Source organism: Penicillium roqueforti (genome assembly GCF_015533775.1).
Source record: "Penicillium roqueforti strain LCP96 04111 chromosome Unknown scaffold_02, whole genome shotgun sequence".
NCBI classification, from domain to species: Eukaryota; Fungi; Ascomycota; class Eurotiomycetes; order Eurotiales; family Aspergillaceae; genus Penicillium; species Penicillium roqueforti.
This window is the reverse complement of record NW_024067566.1, coordinates 1,643,401-1,660,227: the sequence shown is the minus strand read 5'-3', so window position 1 is coordinate 1,660,227 and position 16,827 is coordinate 1,643,401. Positions and strand designations below refer to the sequence as shown.

At 47.3% G+C, this 16,827-nt stretch overlaps 6 protein-coding genes across 6 annotated transcripts; 3 read left to right on the top strand and 3 right to left on the bottom strand.

Moving 5' to 3' along the window:
• Positions 1-103: 103 nt before the first annotated feature.
• On the bottom strand, positions 104-3,027 carry niaD (nitrate reductase NiaD; the record flags this gene model as incomplete). Its single annotated transcript, XM_039069538.1, has 7 exons — positions 104-993; positions 1,047-1,670; positions 1,726-1,949; positions 2,001-2,236; positions 2,308-2,566; positions 2,625-2,724; positions 2,778-3,027. 7 exons carry the CDS (start codon positions 3,025-3,027, stop codon positions 104-106), a joined length of 2,583 nt encoding a protein of 860 aa, XP_038932226.1.
• Positions 3,028-3,624: 597 nt separating this feature from the next.
• Positions 3,625-7,301, top strand: niiA (nitrite reductase niiA; the record flags this gene model as incomplete). Its single annotated transcript, XM_039069537.1, has 9 exons — positions 3,625-3,746; positions 3,796-3,943; positions 4,005-4,544; positions 4,599-4,681; positions 4,730-5,254; positions 5,307-5,509; positions 5,565-6,037; positions 6,090-6,247; positions 6,299-7,301. The coding sequence occupies 9 exons, from the start codon at positions 3,625-3,627 to the stop codon at positions 7,299-7,301; spliced, it is 3,255 nt and encodes a 1,084-aa protein (XP_038932225.1).
• Positions 7,302-8,810: 1,509 nt separating this feature from the next.
• Positions 8,811-10,573, top strand: LCP9604111_2097 (MFS transporter; the record flags this gene model as incomplete). Its single annotated transcript, XM_039069536.1, has 5 exons — positions 8,811-8,984; positions 9,059-9,138; positions 9,190-9,465; positions 9,521-10,338; positions 10,392-10,573. The coding sequence occupies 5 exons, from the start codon at positions 8,811-8,813 to the stop codon at positions 10,571-10,573; spliced, it is 1,530 nt and encodes a 509-aa protein (XP_038932224.1).
• Positions 10,574-10,947: 374 nt separating this feature from the next.
• Positions 10,948-12,705, bottom strand: LCP9604111_2096 (uncharacterized protein; the record flags this gene model as incomplete). Its single annotated transcript, XM_039069535.1, has 2 exons — positions 10,948-11,493; positions 12,445-12,705. 2 exons carry the CDS (start codon positions 12,703-12,705, stop codon positions 10,948-10,950), a joined length of 807 nt encoding a protein of 268 aa, XP_038932223.1.
• Positions 12,706-13,137: 432 nt separating this feature from the next.
• LCP9604111_2095 (L-rhamnose mutarotase) lies at positions 13,138-13,624 on the top strand (the record flags this gene model as incomplete). Its single annotated transcript, XM_039069534.1, has 3 exons — positions 13,138-13,273; positions 13,347-13,483; positions 13,541-13,624. 3 exons carry the CDS (start codon positions 13,138-13,140, stop codon positions 13,622-13,624), a joined length of 357 nt encoding a protein of 118 aa, XP_038932222.1.
• A 65-nt stretch (positions 13,625-13,689) lies between these two features.
• LCP9604111_2094 (phosphoglycerate mutase) lies at positions 13,690-14,533 on the bottom strand (the record flags this gene model as incomplete). The annotated part of the gene is made up of 2 exons (XM_039069533.1): positions 13,690-14,416; positions 14,478-14,533. The coding sequence occupies 2 exons, from the start codon at positions 14,531-14,533 to the stop codon at positions 13,690-13,692; spliced, it is 783 nt and encodes a 260-aa protein (XP_038932221.1).
• Positions 14,534-16,827: the final 2,294 nt, after the last annotated feature.

Sequence of the window (16,827 nt, the reverse complement as noted above, 5' to 3'; positions counted from 1 at the left end):
TATACCCTTCCGGCTTCCGTTGTTGCCTCATATCCATTTTTATTGTACAACTCAAACACAACCAATGTTACATGCCCTGATATGCAAAATAGACACATCAAACCTAGAAGAAGTGAAGATCCGACTCGGCCCAACCTTGGGCAAGAAGAATTCCGCGAGCAGACTTCTCCATAGGCCCTGGCCCACAGACCAGAACCATACTCTGCTCTTCTGGAGCCGCATACTCTGCGAGCAGTTCCTCAGAAATACGGCCCCGACGACCAGTCCACCTATCCGACCCTTGAGTCAATGTATGCACGACAGTGCATTTCCGACAGTCAGTCTCCACGTAAGCATCAAGGTCCGAACGACACAATATATCTTCTTCCTGCCTGTTGCCGTCTAGCACAACACATGTCGTGGGATCTTGCGTGTCTTGCATAACAGCCCGCAGAACCTGAAAGACTGGTGTGATTCCCGTTCCTCCACAGATCATCTTAAACGAGCGGAGCTGGCGTTCTTTACCACTGATCGAAACCCGGCCGTTGCCGAGGTATTCAAACCGGCCCGTTGGACCCTTGCACTCGATCTCAGAGCTCAGGGGAAGCTTGTCGAGAGCCATGGTCATTTTTCCTCCTGGAATGCTTTCCGTTGGGAAGTAGACCTTCACAAGTAACTCCATCTTGCCTATCAGGTTTGTGTCTGACATTGGCGTATAGGATCTTATGACTGCTTCGTTATTGGATGGATCCTGGACTTTAATCATCAGATGCTGGCCGATTGGTAGGCCGAGCGTCTGCTTCTCATGTTCCAGGTCGAACACGAATACCCGTGTATCCCAGGATACATCTCTCTTCTCTGTGAGAGTGGCTTTTGTCCATGCTCGAGACTGAAGGAACACTGCGCGTGGCTCATCGGAATCCGCAGCCGAATCGCTCTTCATCGCTTCAAGAGATGCTTTGTCTAATGTGCCAATATGGTAATCCGGCATCATTGCCTTAGCAGTTTCACTGTCTAAGAGCAAATTAGCGGTGCAATAGTCTGAAGGTATTTTAATCTCGACTCACGGATTGCAAGGAAGTCTTCTGATACATCCAAACCAGCAGAAGATGTAATACTGATCGCTCCTCCGGGGTGGCCTTCGAGGAAGCCTGTGCCATCATACACTTCGCCATTTACAACAAACCATGGCTTTTCGCTGCTGCTATTAGCTTTCAACTCTTGCAGGTCGATTTGTCTGTTCACGCCGTCTTTCTTCATATTTATTTCTTGCATAGGCTCCGGTTCGACGAGCTCCTCGCCTTCAACCCTTTCGCCCCAGTTACCATTAAGCAGGTCACCACCAGTCTTCTTGACTCTTTCCATCCATCCGCCAGCTTTGGCTGGATGTGTGGGATGTTCAAATTTCAGCGTACTTCCTTGTTTCGTGATTGCCACTCTGAACCAGGGGTTATTCATCATGCCCAAGACAGACCAGTACATGTCACGCGGCATAGCGCTTAATGCCTCATCCACTGCACGGACTAGGATTGCATCGCTAGTCTCTAGGTCTGCCACTGGGACTTCCAACGACCAGAAAGACCAGCAGAAAGATGCTTCCCTCCACCACATGTCTACCTTGCCACCGAACAGGTCGCCGTCAAAATCACGGTATTTGTCTTCTGCATACTCGATCTCGGTGAGGCGCCATGCTAAAGGACCAGAGATGTTAGCCACGTTCCATCCTTTGGTCCGGGGTGCAATTACATTTGCCCCTGTCTAGAGAAATCTCCACTTTTATTATCCTCCGGCCACCCCCGGCGTATGCATATCCTTTGACTGTATACGTGGGCCCAGCTGTGGATATATCGATTTCTTCCTCGTGTTGTGGATACACAGCCACCGAATTGACGTTGAGTTCATAAATAGCATATCGCTCATCGGTCCACCACTTGCGATCCTGGGAGGACATTTCCGGCGTCACCATTGTCCTGACAACTGTTAGCATGACTCACTGCGCGATCGTTTAGCGTAAGACTTACGGGAGTACTCGGTTATCATTGATATGATACCAGTTATCGCTTGGGGTATCAGTCAGAATCAACTTCTTCAGCCATTTCACGCTCCGACCTCCGATTTGGCCAGGCACCACTGCCCTCAAGGGGCGGCCATGATCCGGCCGAAGGTCTTCGCCATTCATTTTATGAGCCAGCATAATTCCTCGGTTTGGGTCCATGGCCCAGTTCAATTTGACCGAAGTTCCGTAAAATCCATTCGGCTATGGAATGTGTCAGTCTTAACTCGAGGATGGTTCCTGAAACCCTCAAATCTTGATATAGGAAGTCTCACCAGCTTATCAGCGCCCTCCATACAGACATACTTCGCTCCTCGAAGTGGCTTCGCACTGCGTAGAATATCCGCCATCATAGGCCCTGTGAATAGCGCTGTCGATAAACCAGCCGCACCCCATGAGAAGCCCTTCGACTTCCGGACTGTGTTCTGTTCTTTGCGTCTGTTGCCTGCACATACGAGTGTGATCGGGGCGGTAATCTGGTCGTACTTCTGAAGCACTTCGCAGAAGCTCAGGACTAATGGCTTCTCAACCAACCTAGCTCATCAATCAGTTCCCGTTCGAAGCCTGCGAGCATAATTTCGATCGCACTCACCCTTCTATACTAATCTCCCAATCTGGGATATCCTCATCGCGGACCTGGGGCACTGGCCCGTGGTTCCGAACATAGAACAGTTCCGGGGGTGTGAGAAAGCCTTCGGTATCCGCTTAGCTTGTGAGCTTCGCTATGACATATGGGAATAGATACCTTCTTTGTATAAAGCCGTCAATGGTGGCTCCACATTGAATGGATGAACTCCCGTTAACCGAATCAATCGTGGATCGCGAGGTACATGGCTATCCGGTGTGCCTTTATCCACATCCAAGATGTCGACAAGGTTCTTCGACGGTGGTGGAAGTGGGATGTCTAGCTCCCCTGGACTTGGTATGATGTTCTCGATTGTTATTTGAGAGATCGTTTGGGACTCTGTTATCGTCTGTGTGGTTATGCTGGCCATGATGGTGCTGGCGCGAGGCTGTTATCAAATTGTTGGTATAAGAGACCCTCGAAATTGCTCTAAAATAAGATCAAAAATATTGTAAAAACCGAGTAGAATGAATCCAAATAGTCCTAAACGTCCAAATATTCACATTTTGCTGTGGAATAGCAGCATCTAGGCCTAAGATCCTCGGCTCCGCCCCAATATCATCGCCAGTATAGCACTTTTCAGATCTCCGCGGACCCTGAACCCCCTTCTGATCCACAGCCCTCCACATGCCGTGAGATCAGAGTTTCGTCAAGTCTAGTCAAGTATGTATCTTATTGTTCATTCTTATCTTTAGACGTTCAGATAAACCCGAAACCCTAACAGCCAATCACAGCCAACATAAAAACATCATCTCCGCGGAGATCGAACCAACTAATCTCCTGAGAGAACTTTCCTGATTCTTCCGATTCCATGACCAGATTAGCCTTGATTTGTTCATTCGTACGAATCTCATTGTAGTGACACACCCAGTGGGACAATTTACTTTTCTTAAAATTAGAATGATTGCCGTGTTCCGTAGTCGTCAGTGCTTGTACCGTACTCATCTCACCTTGTCCAGTCTCAACCATGCCTGTGCTGGATGGACTACGATATGGGGAGCCAGTCGATGGCAGCCCTAGTCCTGCAACTCATGTCCAGCGCCAGAAAATCGTAGTAGTTGGGCTGGGAATGGTGGCTATCTCACTCATGTAAGGAAAATTCAACGACGGACATGAGAAATTTTCTAACAAAAACTAGCGAGAAGATTATTAAACAGGATACGGAGCGAAAATACGACATCGTTGTCATCGGCGAAGAGTCCCATGTAGCATACAACCGCGTCGGACTCTCGTCGTTTTTCGAGCATCGCAAGATTGAGGACTTATACCTCAATCCAACGGAATGGGTAAGCCTTCACCTATTCGAGAGCGAAGAACATAAGACCTAATAAAAAAACACCTTATTAGTATGACTCGTTCAAAGAACGATCCTTCGATCACCACATCAACACACGAGTAACAGCAATCAATCCCAAGGAGAAAACTGTCCAAACCTCCACCGGTGACACTATAGCCTATGACATCCTCGTCCTCGCAACAGGCTCCGATGCAACTCTTCCAACACACACACCTGGTTACGATGCCAAAGGCGTCTTCGTATATCGAACTATCTCAGACTTGGAACGCCTCATCGACTTTGCTGCTCAGCATAAAGGCCAAACGGCTGTTACAGTCGGGGGCGGACTACTAGGCCTGGAAGCTGCGAAGGCGATGACAGACCTGGAGGATTTCGGAAATGTCAAATTGATTGATCGGAATAAATGGGTCCTGGCGCGACAGCTAGACGGAGATGCAGGGTCCTTGGTCACTCGCAAGATCCAGGAGTTGGGACTTGATGTTCTCCATCAGAAACGGGTCAAGATTGTTCATACCGACGAGGGAAATAATGTGACAGGGATTACTTTCGAGGATGGTGAGAGCATTGATTGTTGCTGTATTTGCTTTGCGGTATGTGTCCTTGTTTGCTTTCGTCTGATGATGGATGTGCTGATTCAGACTTAGATTGGAGTTCAACCTCGAGATGAGCTGGGTCGTAACATTGGGATCCAGTGTGGTGAGCGTGGAGGATTTGTGATCGATGAATGGTTCGTCCATTAACAGTCTTTTGGTCAGTCTCCAACTAACTTGCATAGTCTGCAAACTTCAATCCCAGATATCTACGCTGTCGGAGAATGCGCAAGCTGGGAGAACCAGACATTCGGAATCATTGCTCCCGGCATTGAGATGGCCGATGTGCTCGCCTTCAATCTGACCAACCCAGATAAACAGCCTAGGGGTTTCACGCGGCCGGACCTCAGCACAAAGTTGAAGCTTCTCGGAGTTGATGTCGCTAGTTTCGGTGACTTCTTTGCTGACAGAGATGGGCCGAAATTTCTTCCCGGTCGTCGACCTTCCACTGGCCCTGGTCTGGGAGGGGATACTTCACTAGAGGAGCCTCCTGTGAAGGCTTTGACATATAAGGACCCCTTTAGTGGAGTGTACAAGAAGTACTTGTTTACTATGGACGGCAAATTCTTGCTTGGTGGCATGATGATTGGAGATACCAAAGACTATCTGAAGTTGAATCAGATGGTTAAGCTTCAGAAAGAACTCGAGGTTCCTCCAAGTCAATTCATCCTTGGTGCCCAAAATGGCGGGGAGGAAAATGCAGATGACCTGTGAGTATCGTTAGTTCTGCTATTGGGGAGAAATTCTAACTCATCTCTGCAGTGATGACAGCACTCAGATCTGTTCATGCCACAATGTCACCAAGGGAGATGTGGCCGATAATGTGAAGAATGGCACATGCACAACCATTGCACAAGTCAAGTCATGCACGAAAGCAGGAACAGGCTGTGGAGGTTGCATGCCTCTTGTTCAGTCAATCTTCAACAAGACAATGCTTGAAATGGGACAAGAGGTATCAAACCACCGTAAGTAATATCAACTTTCTCCAGTGCTAGCTCCTGTCATCATTAACATTTTCAGTGTGTTCACATATTCCCTACTCCCGAGCCGATCTATACAACATCGTGGCCATCAAGCAACTGAAAACCTTTGTCGATATCATGAAAGCCGTCGGAAAGAACCCAGAATCTCTTGGTTGCGAACTTTGCAAGCCCGCAATTGGTTCCATTCTGTCTAGTTTGTTCAATCCGCACGTCATGGACAAGGGTATCAATGACTTGCAAGATACAAACGACAAGTTTCTGGCCAACATCCAAAGAAACGGCACATTCTCTGTGGTGCCCCGAATTCCAGGTGGTGAAATCACGGCCGATAAACTCATTGCTATCGGATCTGTAGCCAAGAAATACGGTCTGTATTGCAAAATCACCGGTGCCCAGCGCATCGACATGTTCGGTGCGAAGAAGCAGGATCTTCTAAATATCTGGACGGAACTTGTGGATGCGGGTATGGAGAGCGGACACGCATATGCAAAGGCTCTTCGAGCAATCAAAGTACGTGGAGCAATTATCTTCAAGAGAGTACCAACTGACAGTGAACGTTCAGAGTTGCGTTGGAACCACATGGTGTCGCTTCGGTGTTGGCGACAGTGTCGGCATGGCAATTCGACTGGAAGAGCGATACAAGAGCATTCGTGCGCCTCATAAATTCAAGGGAGCTGTATCTGGCTGCGTACGAGAGTGTGCCGAGGCCCAAAACAAAGAGTGAGTGCAAATCCTACGCTGGTGAAAACACTCAGGACTAATAGTTGCCAGCTTCGGGCTCATCGCCACCGAAAATGGGTTCAACATATTTGTTGGAGGCAACGGAGGTGCAAAACCTAGACACGCCGAACTCCTTGTTACAGATGTGCCAGCGGAGATGGTGATGCCCATAATCGACCGCTACCTGATCTTCTATATCCGCACCGCCGACAAGCTCCAGCGAACAGCACGATGGATCGAAAATCTTCCGGGCGGAATCCACTACCTCAAAGAAGTGATCGTGGATGATAAACTTGGGATCTGCGCCGACATGGAAAAGCAAATGCGCGAACTAGTCGATACTTACTTCTGCGAGTGGACCGAGACCGTCAAAGACCCCAAGCGCCGAAAAGTCTTCCAACAATTTGCAAACACAGACGAAACGGTCGAGACGGTAGAAGTTATCCAAGAACGATCCCAGCAGCGACCCACATACTGGCCCAAGGACTCTGCCGAGCGAGAGGATTTCAAAGGCCACAAGTGGTCAAGTGTCTCCTGGCAGCCAGTTGTCCGAGCAGATCATTTCTCCGACGAGCCACCTCAGGTGTCATCGGCGAATGTCAAGCGCGGTGACACGCAGCTTGCTATCTTCAAGATCAAGGGCAAGTTCTATGCGACGCAGCAGATGTGCCCGCACAAACGAGCTTTTGTTCTTTCTGATGGCCTCGTTGGCGATGATGATGCTGGGAAATATTGGGTGTCGTGTCCGTATCACAAGCGCAACTTCGAGCTCAACGGTGAACAGGCGGGTCGTTGCTCAAATGATGAGAGTATGAATATTGCTACGTTCCCTGTTGAGGAGAGGGACGATGGCTGGGTATATGTCAAACTTCCGCCGATTGAGGAGTTGGATTCGATTTTGGGCACGGAGAAGTGGAAAGTGCGTAAGAGTGAGACGGAGGATCCTTTCCACAAGGTTGATAAGAAGTTCAAGGGTATGAAGGGGAAGAAGGTCACCGATGGCTTTTTGACTGGTGTATCAGCGGTGCAACCAGCCAAGTCCATTGATTGGTAGTTGCAGATTATGCGATGGAATATGTTGCATATGGGAACATCGAGATGAAAAATGGCCTTATGAGTACACTTGAGAATGTATGTGCTTTGCATAAATTGTTTTCACTACTTCTTTTCCTGGACCGATGGAAGATCACATGCTACGTAAATATTGCCAAAGAAGCCAGTATATATCGCCGCCTTAGACCACATAAGAGGCATCTTCAGATGCTAGGTCATTCCAATATATAAAGACGGTGACCTCGATACATATCTGAGACATGGAATTGATTAGACGACTCTCATCTCCAGGTTCTTATTAATTCCTCTAACTCTTCATCAGATGGTTTAAAGCCTGGCTCTGATCAACCAACAGTGGTTACAGGTATTTATACACCACCTATGAAGAGTTACCCAGTGATGAGGCTCGATGACTTTTAACAACACATGAAGATCTCCTATATTTGGTATACTGAGTACTATTGACTAGTTATCTAGCGAATGTACAAACTGCCACGGCCTATTATTTCTACAGTCAACGCTAAATCCTCTTATCTCGGTGTATCAAGTAAATAGGAGATATTGAATTTTGCTCATAGTAAAAGTTACAGGGAAAAGAGATACTCAGGCCGATTGTTAGAAAGCGTTTGCTAAAAGAAGCCCTAATTTTAGACCGGTGGATTGTACCAGATCTTCGGTAGGGTTCACCCCAGAACCCATAACCCTGAATCCATTAACTGGAGTCACAGTCAGAATTAAGTATTTCCGCGGAGCTCAAATCGCCAAGGTCGTCCAATACAAAGACCCCGGCTGAACTCTTCAGTTCCTATCGCGGTTGGCTTGGCATCCAATGAGGAGGCCCGCGTTTATCAACGATATGGATTTCTGGGCAACGTGGAGCAAAAGACCCGTTCCTAGGTTCGGTAGAACGTTATGATGTAAGCTTTAAGTCAATTGAAGGTCCGCGGAGTTATATGAACTGGACTGAATCACACTATCAGGCTTTCCCTCCAATCATGGAATCTGGTACAGTATACATCCTACACTGCTATAGGTCATTCTACTTCGTACCTTATCTCTACCAGCATATCATGGCAGGATACTGCGGAAGTTTCAGGGATGAAGTCTGGGGCAAAAATTAAGTTCCGCATTGATTCCAGGGTCTGATGATCTTGCTGCAACCTTGTCCTTACGCTGTATCAAATCAGCGACCTGAGATAACGGAGTATTCGGTGCCTTGACTAACTCTTTTTGATTGACAGCACGTGGCTATTTGCGGTGATTGGACAACCTGACAGGCAGAATATCAGACTGATTGTGCTTGCATGTGTCATGGCAAGATGCAGTTGCGATATATACTTCAGCAAGCAAAGCACACTAAACGTCTATATAGATACGAAGGTCTATCTATTCTTGAATTTTCTCCTAAATCTCCGAAAGAGCTCTTACTTCCATTTAATCCACAAGGTTATATCAAGTAATCCGAGCCTACTTTCATCTCATCGCTCGACTACACAAAGAGCCAACCAAAATGGCACCAGGGTTTTTTAAACGCCTCTATGTATCACCGGAAATCAACCCAAGTACCCACAAAGCGAAATCTATTCCAGTATTGAATCCTTTCGATAAATATGGACGGGTGTTCTTCTTCTCATGGCTTGGCTTCATGGTGGCATTCCTATCATGGTATGCCTTTCCACCACTGGTGAGTTCACAATAAAAAGTCCCATCAGGTTTTATATACCAAAAGAACGCAGTCTCTAATCTCCGGCTTCCCAGTTGAATGTGACTATCAAAAAGGATTTGAAAATGACACAAGAAGATGTTGCCAACTCAAATATTGTGGCACTCCTGGCAACGTAGGTACCACAATATAGAATCAGTCGAAAACACCTCTCTGACCGCTACAGTCTACTCGTCCGATTTGTTGCAGGGCCACTTTGTGATCGTTATGGCCCACGATTGGTCTTCGTAGGACTACTTCTATGCGGAGCCATCCCTACTGCTATGGCCGGTCTCGTCACTGGCCCCAAGGGCCTAATAGCGCTACGATTTTTCATTGGAATTCTGGGAGGCACTTTCGTCCCATGCCAGGTCTGGTGCACTGGTTTCTTCGACAAAAGCATTGTTGGTGCTGCCAATTCTCTCTCTGGAGGCTGGGGCAATGCAGGCGGAGGAATCACATAGTAGGTGTCTACCTTTTCCCCTTCTCCTATTAATCCACTAACGAAAGCAATGAAGCTTTGTAATGCCCGCCATTTACGACTCCCTCGTCCAATCCCGCGGCATCCCTTCTCACAAAGCATGGCGTATCGCCTACGTCATTCCATTCATCATCATCACCGCTGTCGCCCTATGCATGTTAGTCCTCTGCGAAGATACACCGACAGGAAAGTGGTCTGAGAGAAACCTCTGGGCGAAAGATTCAAATGGCACTACCTCGGCCCCCAACGCCAACATCGTCGACATCAACTCCTGCACTTCTTCGAGCGGAACGATGACACCCCACAATGCCGCCACAATCGACATCGAAAAGAAAGGTACCCAATCACCACATGTCATAGACGATACACCAGCAACGGGCCAGATCGACATCTTCCGACAAGAGACAGTCGTCTCCCCGACTCGGCGAGAAGCCCTGAACGTAGCCATGAGTCTATCCACTATGGCCCTGGCAATTCCCTATGCCTGCTCGTTCGGCTCAGAGCTAGCAATCAACTCGATGGTGGGATCTTACTACACAGAACAATTCCCACACATGAGCCAAACGAAATCGGGACAGTGGGCTGCCATGTTCGGCCTGCTCAACGTCGTCTGTCGGCCTGCGGGTGGTCTATTTGGAGACTTGGTTTACCTATATACAGGCACGGCCTGGTCTAAAAAGATTTTGATCGCCTTTTTGGGGATCGGCATGGGAGCTTTCCAGCTTGCGATCGGGTTGTCGAACCCGTCCACGGAAGCGACCATGTTCGGTCTTGTCGCCGGCCTGGCTTTCTTCATTGAGGCATCTAATGGGGCTAACTTTGCTCTTGTCCCTCATGTGTATCCTTTTGCTAATGGTACGTGATTCCGTTATTACTTCTTAAATATCGAGCTAACATCTTGTCACTAGGTATTGTTTCTGGAATTGTTGGTGGTCTCGGTAATCTTGGGGGTATCATCTTTGCTATTATCTTCAGATACAATGGGTCAAACTACGGGCGATCCCTATGGATCATCGGTGTGATATCTCTGGCAACCAATTTGGCCGTTTCTTGGATTCGTCCTATTCCTAAGAGTCAGACCCTATCATGAAAGAGACAATATACTAATACTTTCGATACTTTAAGTGTATGTACAGTTGAGATTCGTTCTGTAAATTAATTTGTATGAAAATGAAGTTTAATTACTTTGGCAGCCTGTGCGTAATGGTTCTAAGCAAACTCATCATCCCTCCATAGTAACAGCCATGCTATCCATTCGAGTTTCTAGCCGAGTGATATCTTCCTTTTTAGCCCCGGTTGAAGCTTCTAGGGCTGCTCGACTGTTCATCATACTAAGAAATAGAGCGATTTCTGTTTGCAGTGGTGGCGAGGAAGGCAATGGCGAGGGAGGTAGGGTTCGTGGCCGGGCTGTTGGCCGCTCACTTTCTATATTATAATTAGTAAGGTATGCTATACGTAGACAGGTTAATTGCTGCATTTCTTCCTCTCAGAGTCCACCGGATTTCTGGGCCTTTTTTCCCTTGCTGGTTGCTCTAATTCATCGGCTGTGTCATCCCGCACAGAGTCGGTACTTGCCTGAGCCTTAGTATCCGCACGAGCCCTGCGATCTCTTCGTCGCTGCTCTGCCACTGCATTCTCTTGTAGCATTTCGTAAATCTCATTGCCGTAGTCAAACATAGCAGCTTCGGTAGCGTTCAGTTTAGCGCGGTCAGGTTCCGGTATAGCAAGTATGGCGGAATGCTCTTTTAGCCTGTCAGTGATGTGCTTATGAACCGTTTGGTGACTGATATTCTGCCCGGCATGGGCTCTCCATACTTCTGCATTCGCCTCATAAAGAACGGCATTACCCTTCATGGTAGTAAACCGATCTTTATAGTCAACGGCAATGCGTAGTAGGTTGAGATCATCTTCAGTTGTAAGGGGCGAAGCTCTAGTAGCTCTACTAGAAGTTGGACTGGCAGTTTGGCTAGGTGTTGCCCTTGCTGGAGAGGTAAGTTGAGTCATGCCCACCTAGCGCCCTGGCTGGTGCCTAATCACAGGGGGCACTGAGCCTGGTTGAGACTTAGAGGTGTTCTCGTGGCCGGGAGGAGGGTCGCTCGAAGGGGCTGTCCCCTTGGGATTTGTCTTGTCGGCCATGGGTCGTAGTGTGGCAAATGGGGAAGTATAAAAATGCAGACGACCCAAATATCCGACCCGCGAACAATTGGTGAGATGCTGATAACGCCAAGAGATACAGAGTGGAGACTGATCTGCCTTCCGCATTCCCAATGTGGATACTGGCTAAACTGTATTTGGCGGAAGCGAGCCGGTCCGAGATTTTTTCTATATAGCTTCATGGAAACACAGCGACAAAGACCTGAAAGCCACAAAGGGGATGCCTGTCAATCTGCACGAAGACAGTCAAAACCTGATTACATCAATAATCAATAATGCACTTCGTCTACTGATTCAGGCACCTGCACATGGGGCTTACTACAATATGTCTTGTCCAGAATCCTATGTATACAAGGTACACTCCTTGGCTGACCAGTTATGGCCGTTGGTGCCTCAATCCTGCCTTGCCGAAGAGCCACACCGACAACCAGACCGAAGCAGAGTACGACGTTTGCCCAATCAGTATTATTTGAGGCTTTGGTAGAGTCAGTGAGACTTGTTCTATTCACTCATAATCACACGGCTTGCTCTATCAACGAGCACCAAGATCTCGAAGATATGCGTCAAGCGTGGGCGACCTCCCCAAGAATGCCTTGAGTGCCATCATCTCATTTTGACTTCCACCAGGTGCCAGTATCATTTTTCGGTATTGGAGGCCGGCATCACTGCTCATTGAAGTTTTCGATATTCACTCTTTGCATTTTCCTCGGCGTGGCTATCCTCCTCGTGCTTATAAACAACGTTGACCAAAGCAAAAAGAGACGGTATCTGGAAGACACCCCAATATGCTTTATCCACCATATTCACAGCTGTTGAGGATGTCGTCCGCATTTCTGACGAAGGGGAAACTGCCTGGAAAAGGGCGAGGTATTGAGCTTTCCCTTTGATCTCGTTGTCAATATTTGTCAGTGGGTGAAGAGTATTCTCAAATGTCACGTTTTGCGGCAAAACATGGTTGACCAGGTCATTCGCAGCTTGTTGAACCCGGTTGACCAAGTCCGTTGCAATATCCAGTAGTGTGGACGGGCCGAGATTGAAAATAGGAAGTTCGGGAATTGTTGATGTCATTGTTTCAGTGTTTTCTTCGGATAGATCGTGGTAAGTCGCAGGCTGAGACCAAGGTAATCAGGAAATTAGAAAGAGTCAGAAAAGAGACCAGCGAGATCAGTTTGAATAGGACACAGTGATCAGTTTAGGGAGGTGGGGGGGGGTGTCCAGGGGGGGTTAGATACAAGGGGAAAGTACAACCTACCACTAGTATTACAAGTACATCCATGTAGATGGGCTATCACTAGTACGGAGTAGTATCCATATATCTACATTCTAATGATGTCTCGTGACCATATTAATTCAAGCCGCCTCCATGCATGTGGATATATGCCAAGCTCTCGGGTTAACGCACTCCGAGTGCGGGTTGAAGCTAGAGCGGGGCATAAAAGGCAGTTGGTCGTCTCTTGCAATTCGCCTTAATTTCAAATATTTAATCTATATCGAACAATCATGCCTCAACCTCAACCCCGTCGCTTCGCCCAAATCGTCCACCTCAAGCCCCTAGCTGTTGCAGCATACAAGGAGTGCCATGCCAATGTTTGGCCTGAGATCCTTCAAAAGATCAAGGAATGCAACATTGTAGACTGTAGGTTCAATGCCAAAAATATGTACGATCATATTGGATGTTCAAACTGGCTAACATGGTATATTTTCTACAGACTCAATCTACTTCGACAACGATCGGACTCTATTTGCGACTTTCAAGTACGTCGGAACAGATATCGAAGCTGATATGGAGAACATGCGGTCATTGCCGAAGATGAGAGAGTGGTGGGCTATGACCGATGGGATGCAGGTATATTGAGGATTCAATACAAATGGAGAGATGCAGAAGCTAATAACCCACGATTAGGAGAGTCCCATTCCCGGAGCCGTGAGTAGTGCGGAGGGTCCAGGGTGGTGGAAGCCCTTGGATGAGGTGTTTCACACGGACTAAATATTTGGGTCATTGTGAAGATGGTAGAACTTGTACATCGCCACAGTTTCTCTGTTGAAAGTCGATTATCGAAAAAATTGGTCAATCTTCCTTTGTTTCACGTCATGCGCGGCGGTTCCAACGCCACCCCTAGTGCGACGGAGATTGGAAAGATGTTTCTTCTCGTCAATACTCAGAACAACAAATGCGAAGCCCGGCATGAAAGTATGCAGTATAGTCTTTTGTGTCGCGTCTGGGGTAATCAGTACAGTCATGTAGCCGGTGTTTGACCAGGTAGGTTTCCGATGAGGCGTAGTCATGTTGGTGTCATGAATTCGAGGAGCAATCTGTGTATCTGTTGGATTGAAGATCTCAATACAATATGCCCATAGCTCTTGGAGGATAATGCCATGGGCAACCACTGCGATGTTCTGTCGGCCGTTTGGATCACGCATCAGTAGTGGGAGCAGGTGTTCGTTGAAAAAGCTTTCAGCCCTCTTTCTCATCGACTCTTTTGACTCAGGGATAGCCCAGTCTCGAGGCCTTGGCGATGGAGGAGAAGTGTTCCAGAAGCGGCCTTCCATCGATCCGTAATCTTTCTCTCTTAAATTTTGAGTAACTATCGGTTGCAAAGGTGTTTCACCGGAGGATGGAACCTGTGCATGACAGACCCCCTCGGCTGTGATTCGTGCTCGGCTCAAATCAGAAGAGAACACCGTCGTGAATTTAGTTGAATTGGAGACGAAATGCTGAGCAAGGCAATTGATCTGAGCCACTCCATGGTTGGTCAGTGCCGAATCAGTGGTGCCCGCCCTATCACAAGAAGTCAGTGCAAGTCAACTGGGAATGCCAATTGAGAAATATCAATTCCTACAGGACTTTTGCAACATTATGTACTGTTTCCGCATGGCGAATAAGATACAGCTGCATTGCTGAAGCTGGTAAAGTTGAAGCAAGGGAGCGAGGAACTGATACGGCCCCTGCCTGAAGGCTAAGTACCGCCTTCCTGATCTAGTGCCACTTAAAATTATGCCACATTTCTGCCACTCTTTATTTTTTCTCCCATATATTCTGCCCACTTCTACTTTGCATAGTATAAGAACTTACATTTCGATCAAAAGAAGGTATATTCCACCTGATTCCTATAAAGCTCAACCCCTTTATAATGAAGTAGACAATGAAGCATTTGATATGGCAAAGTGACTTAAGTTTGTTAATGGTTCACCGGAGTTTGAAACTAAAGCGGTGGCAAAAGCGGTACTAAATTAATAAGGCGGTGTCTGTAATGTCCAAAATACGATCGAGGTCCCATGTTGTAGAAACAAACAAACATTATGGTCTCCCTCCAAAAAATGAATGACAGTTCCAAACAAGTCAGCCGGAAATAAGAGACCCCGTTCCTTATCATCACGTTACCATTTACATATATAGTTAAGCGGGCCTATTCGTTGTTTGTCTCATTTGTGAATAGTGGCAGAAGCCGACCGCCCTTAGGATAACTATAAGAAAGTGGCCCTGCCCCCAGAACTTCGTCTTATCTTCTTTCTTCTTCAGCTCTCTTTGCCTCTGGCTTAGATCAAGTGTAGTATCTGTTCTTTTCAGTTTAATCGCTGAAAGTTCTGCATTGCAGAACATCATGATTATTCTAATGTTTGGACCTCGCGACTTGGCCTCTGTGCTTGCGCATGCCTCGTTGCACAGTGTCATCGGGCTTACACTACCCCCGATTGACGCGAATCCTCTTCATCAACTGTTCGGCTTGTCCGGGCGCTTGGAGAAGATGTCTGTTCATGGTCTTACCTTGCTTTTTTTCGTATATTTATTTTGTAACCCGCAGATGAACTGCCTGTTCTGATTAGTTTTGCCTTCAGGGTTTAGCGCCGTCTTACTTATGATTAGGCCCCCTGCCACCGCCATGTATGAATCCACCGCCCTGTATGAATCTGCCACCGCCCCAGGGAAAAGGTATATAAGGATGCCTCCCCCCCGCCTCTTCCTCTCTTTCTTCTTTCTTCTTCATACTTACCTTGTTTGGGTGACTGTGATCAACAAGACGGTTCACCACAGGCTGGTCCCTGCATTGCACAGCGCGGCGGAACAGTTTGTTCAATGGCACTCGTGTCATTGACAGGCGTATTCTTTGGCACCTCCATTCGTGGAATATTTTCTTTTCATCAATCCTTGAGCCAGTGGCACGAGGTTGGAGAAGAGGTCCTTAAAAGTCAATACGTTGTAGCCATGCATGTTTGTATCCAAATGCAATCATGGCGACCTTGATCTGAGTACTATTTTCCGTGGGTCTTTCCCGTGAAATATTTTAAATTTGTCCCCATTTCCAGTCCCCTTCATCTATGATGATGATTCTGGACCCTTGATATCCTCTCTGGTACATCCCTACCCCTTTCATTCACATAGTGACTGCTTTATAATCTCTCCCTTTCCTTACAATCCTCCCTTCACCGTTGAGAATCGAAGTCCGGTAAAACATTGAGAGAGATGCCTACAACTGTTGCCGCTCATGTTTGTTTTAAATCTCTCTTGCTGAAGCTACGTGTATTCTAGCTTTTTCCTGATCCCTTGAATGATTCAAAAGTACGAAATGAGTTTTGGTATCCCGCTCAATCAGACTCGCCGACCACCCCATTCGCTCCTATTACTTTTCGGTCGTAAACTACAGCTGAACTCTTTGTCGGTTGTCAATTGCAGCGTGATCCCACTTTGTTCCTAAAGTGACGTCCGTGTAAACGCTTTGCAGAATTGAATGAAACTTCCCCCTGATGTGGCTAATTTCAACTTCAAGAAAACCTCTAGTACGCGCGGAAGCAACCTGCTTCCAGACTTGTAAGACTCTATCGCTTGGCCTGTATACACTCGTAGAAGCAGAGGGATGGAACCAGGTCGCATTCGCTACCCCATTCCTCACAGTGTACACGAACTTGTGTATATTCCAGGCGTTCGTCACTTCCAAAACCATATTATTCATCTTGGGCATGCGAAGAGCGGCATTGGCAGCTGAGAGATAATACGCATCGAACGTCTCGTGAATGTGCTCATACCGAAATATTCTGCCATTGCGGTCCTCCGGGGCTGTCCAATTTACATCAGTCTCATCCTTCTCATTATCGGAGCCAGGGTCACTCAAGTGATAACCATCCTTATATTCGGATTCTTGAGCTCCTTCCTCTGCGAACATCCAGTTTCCACTTGGAGTCACCGGTTCGTAT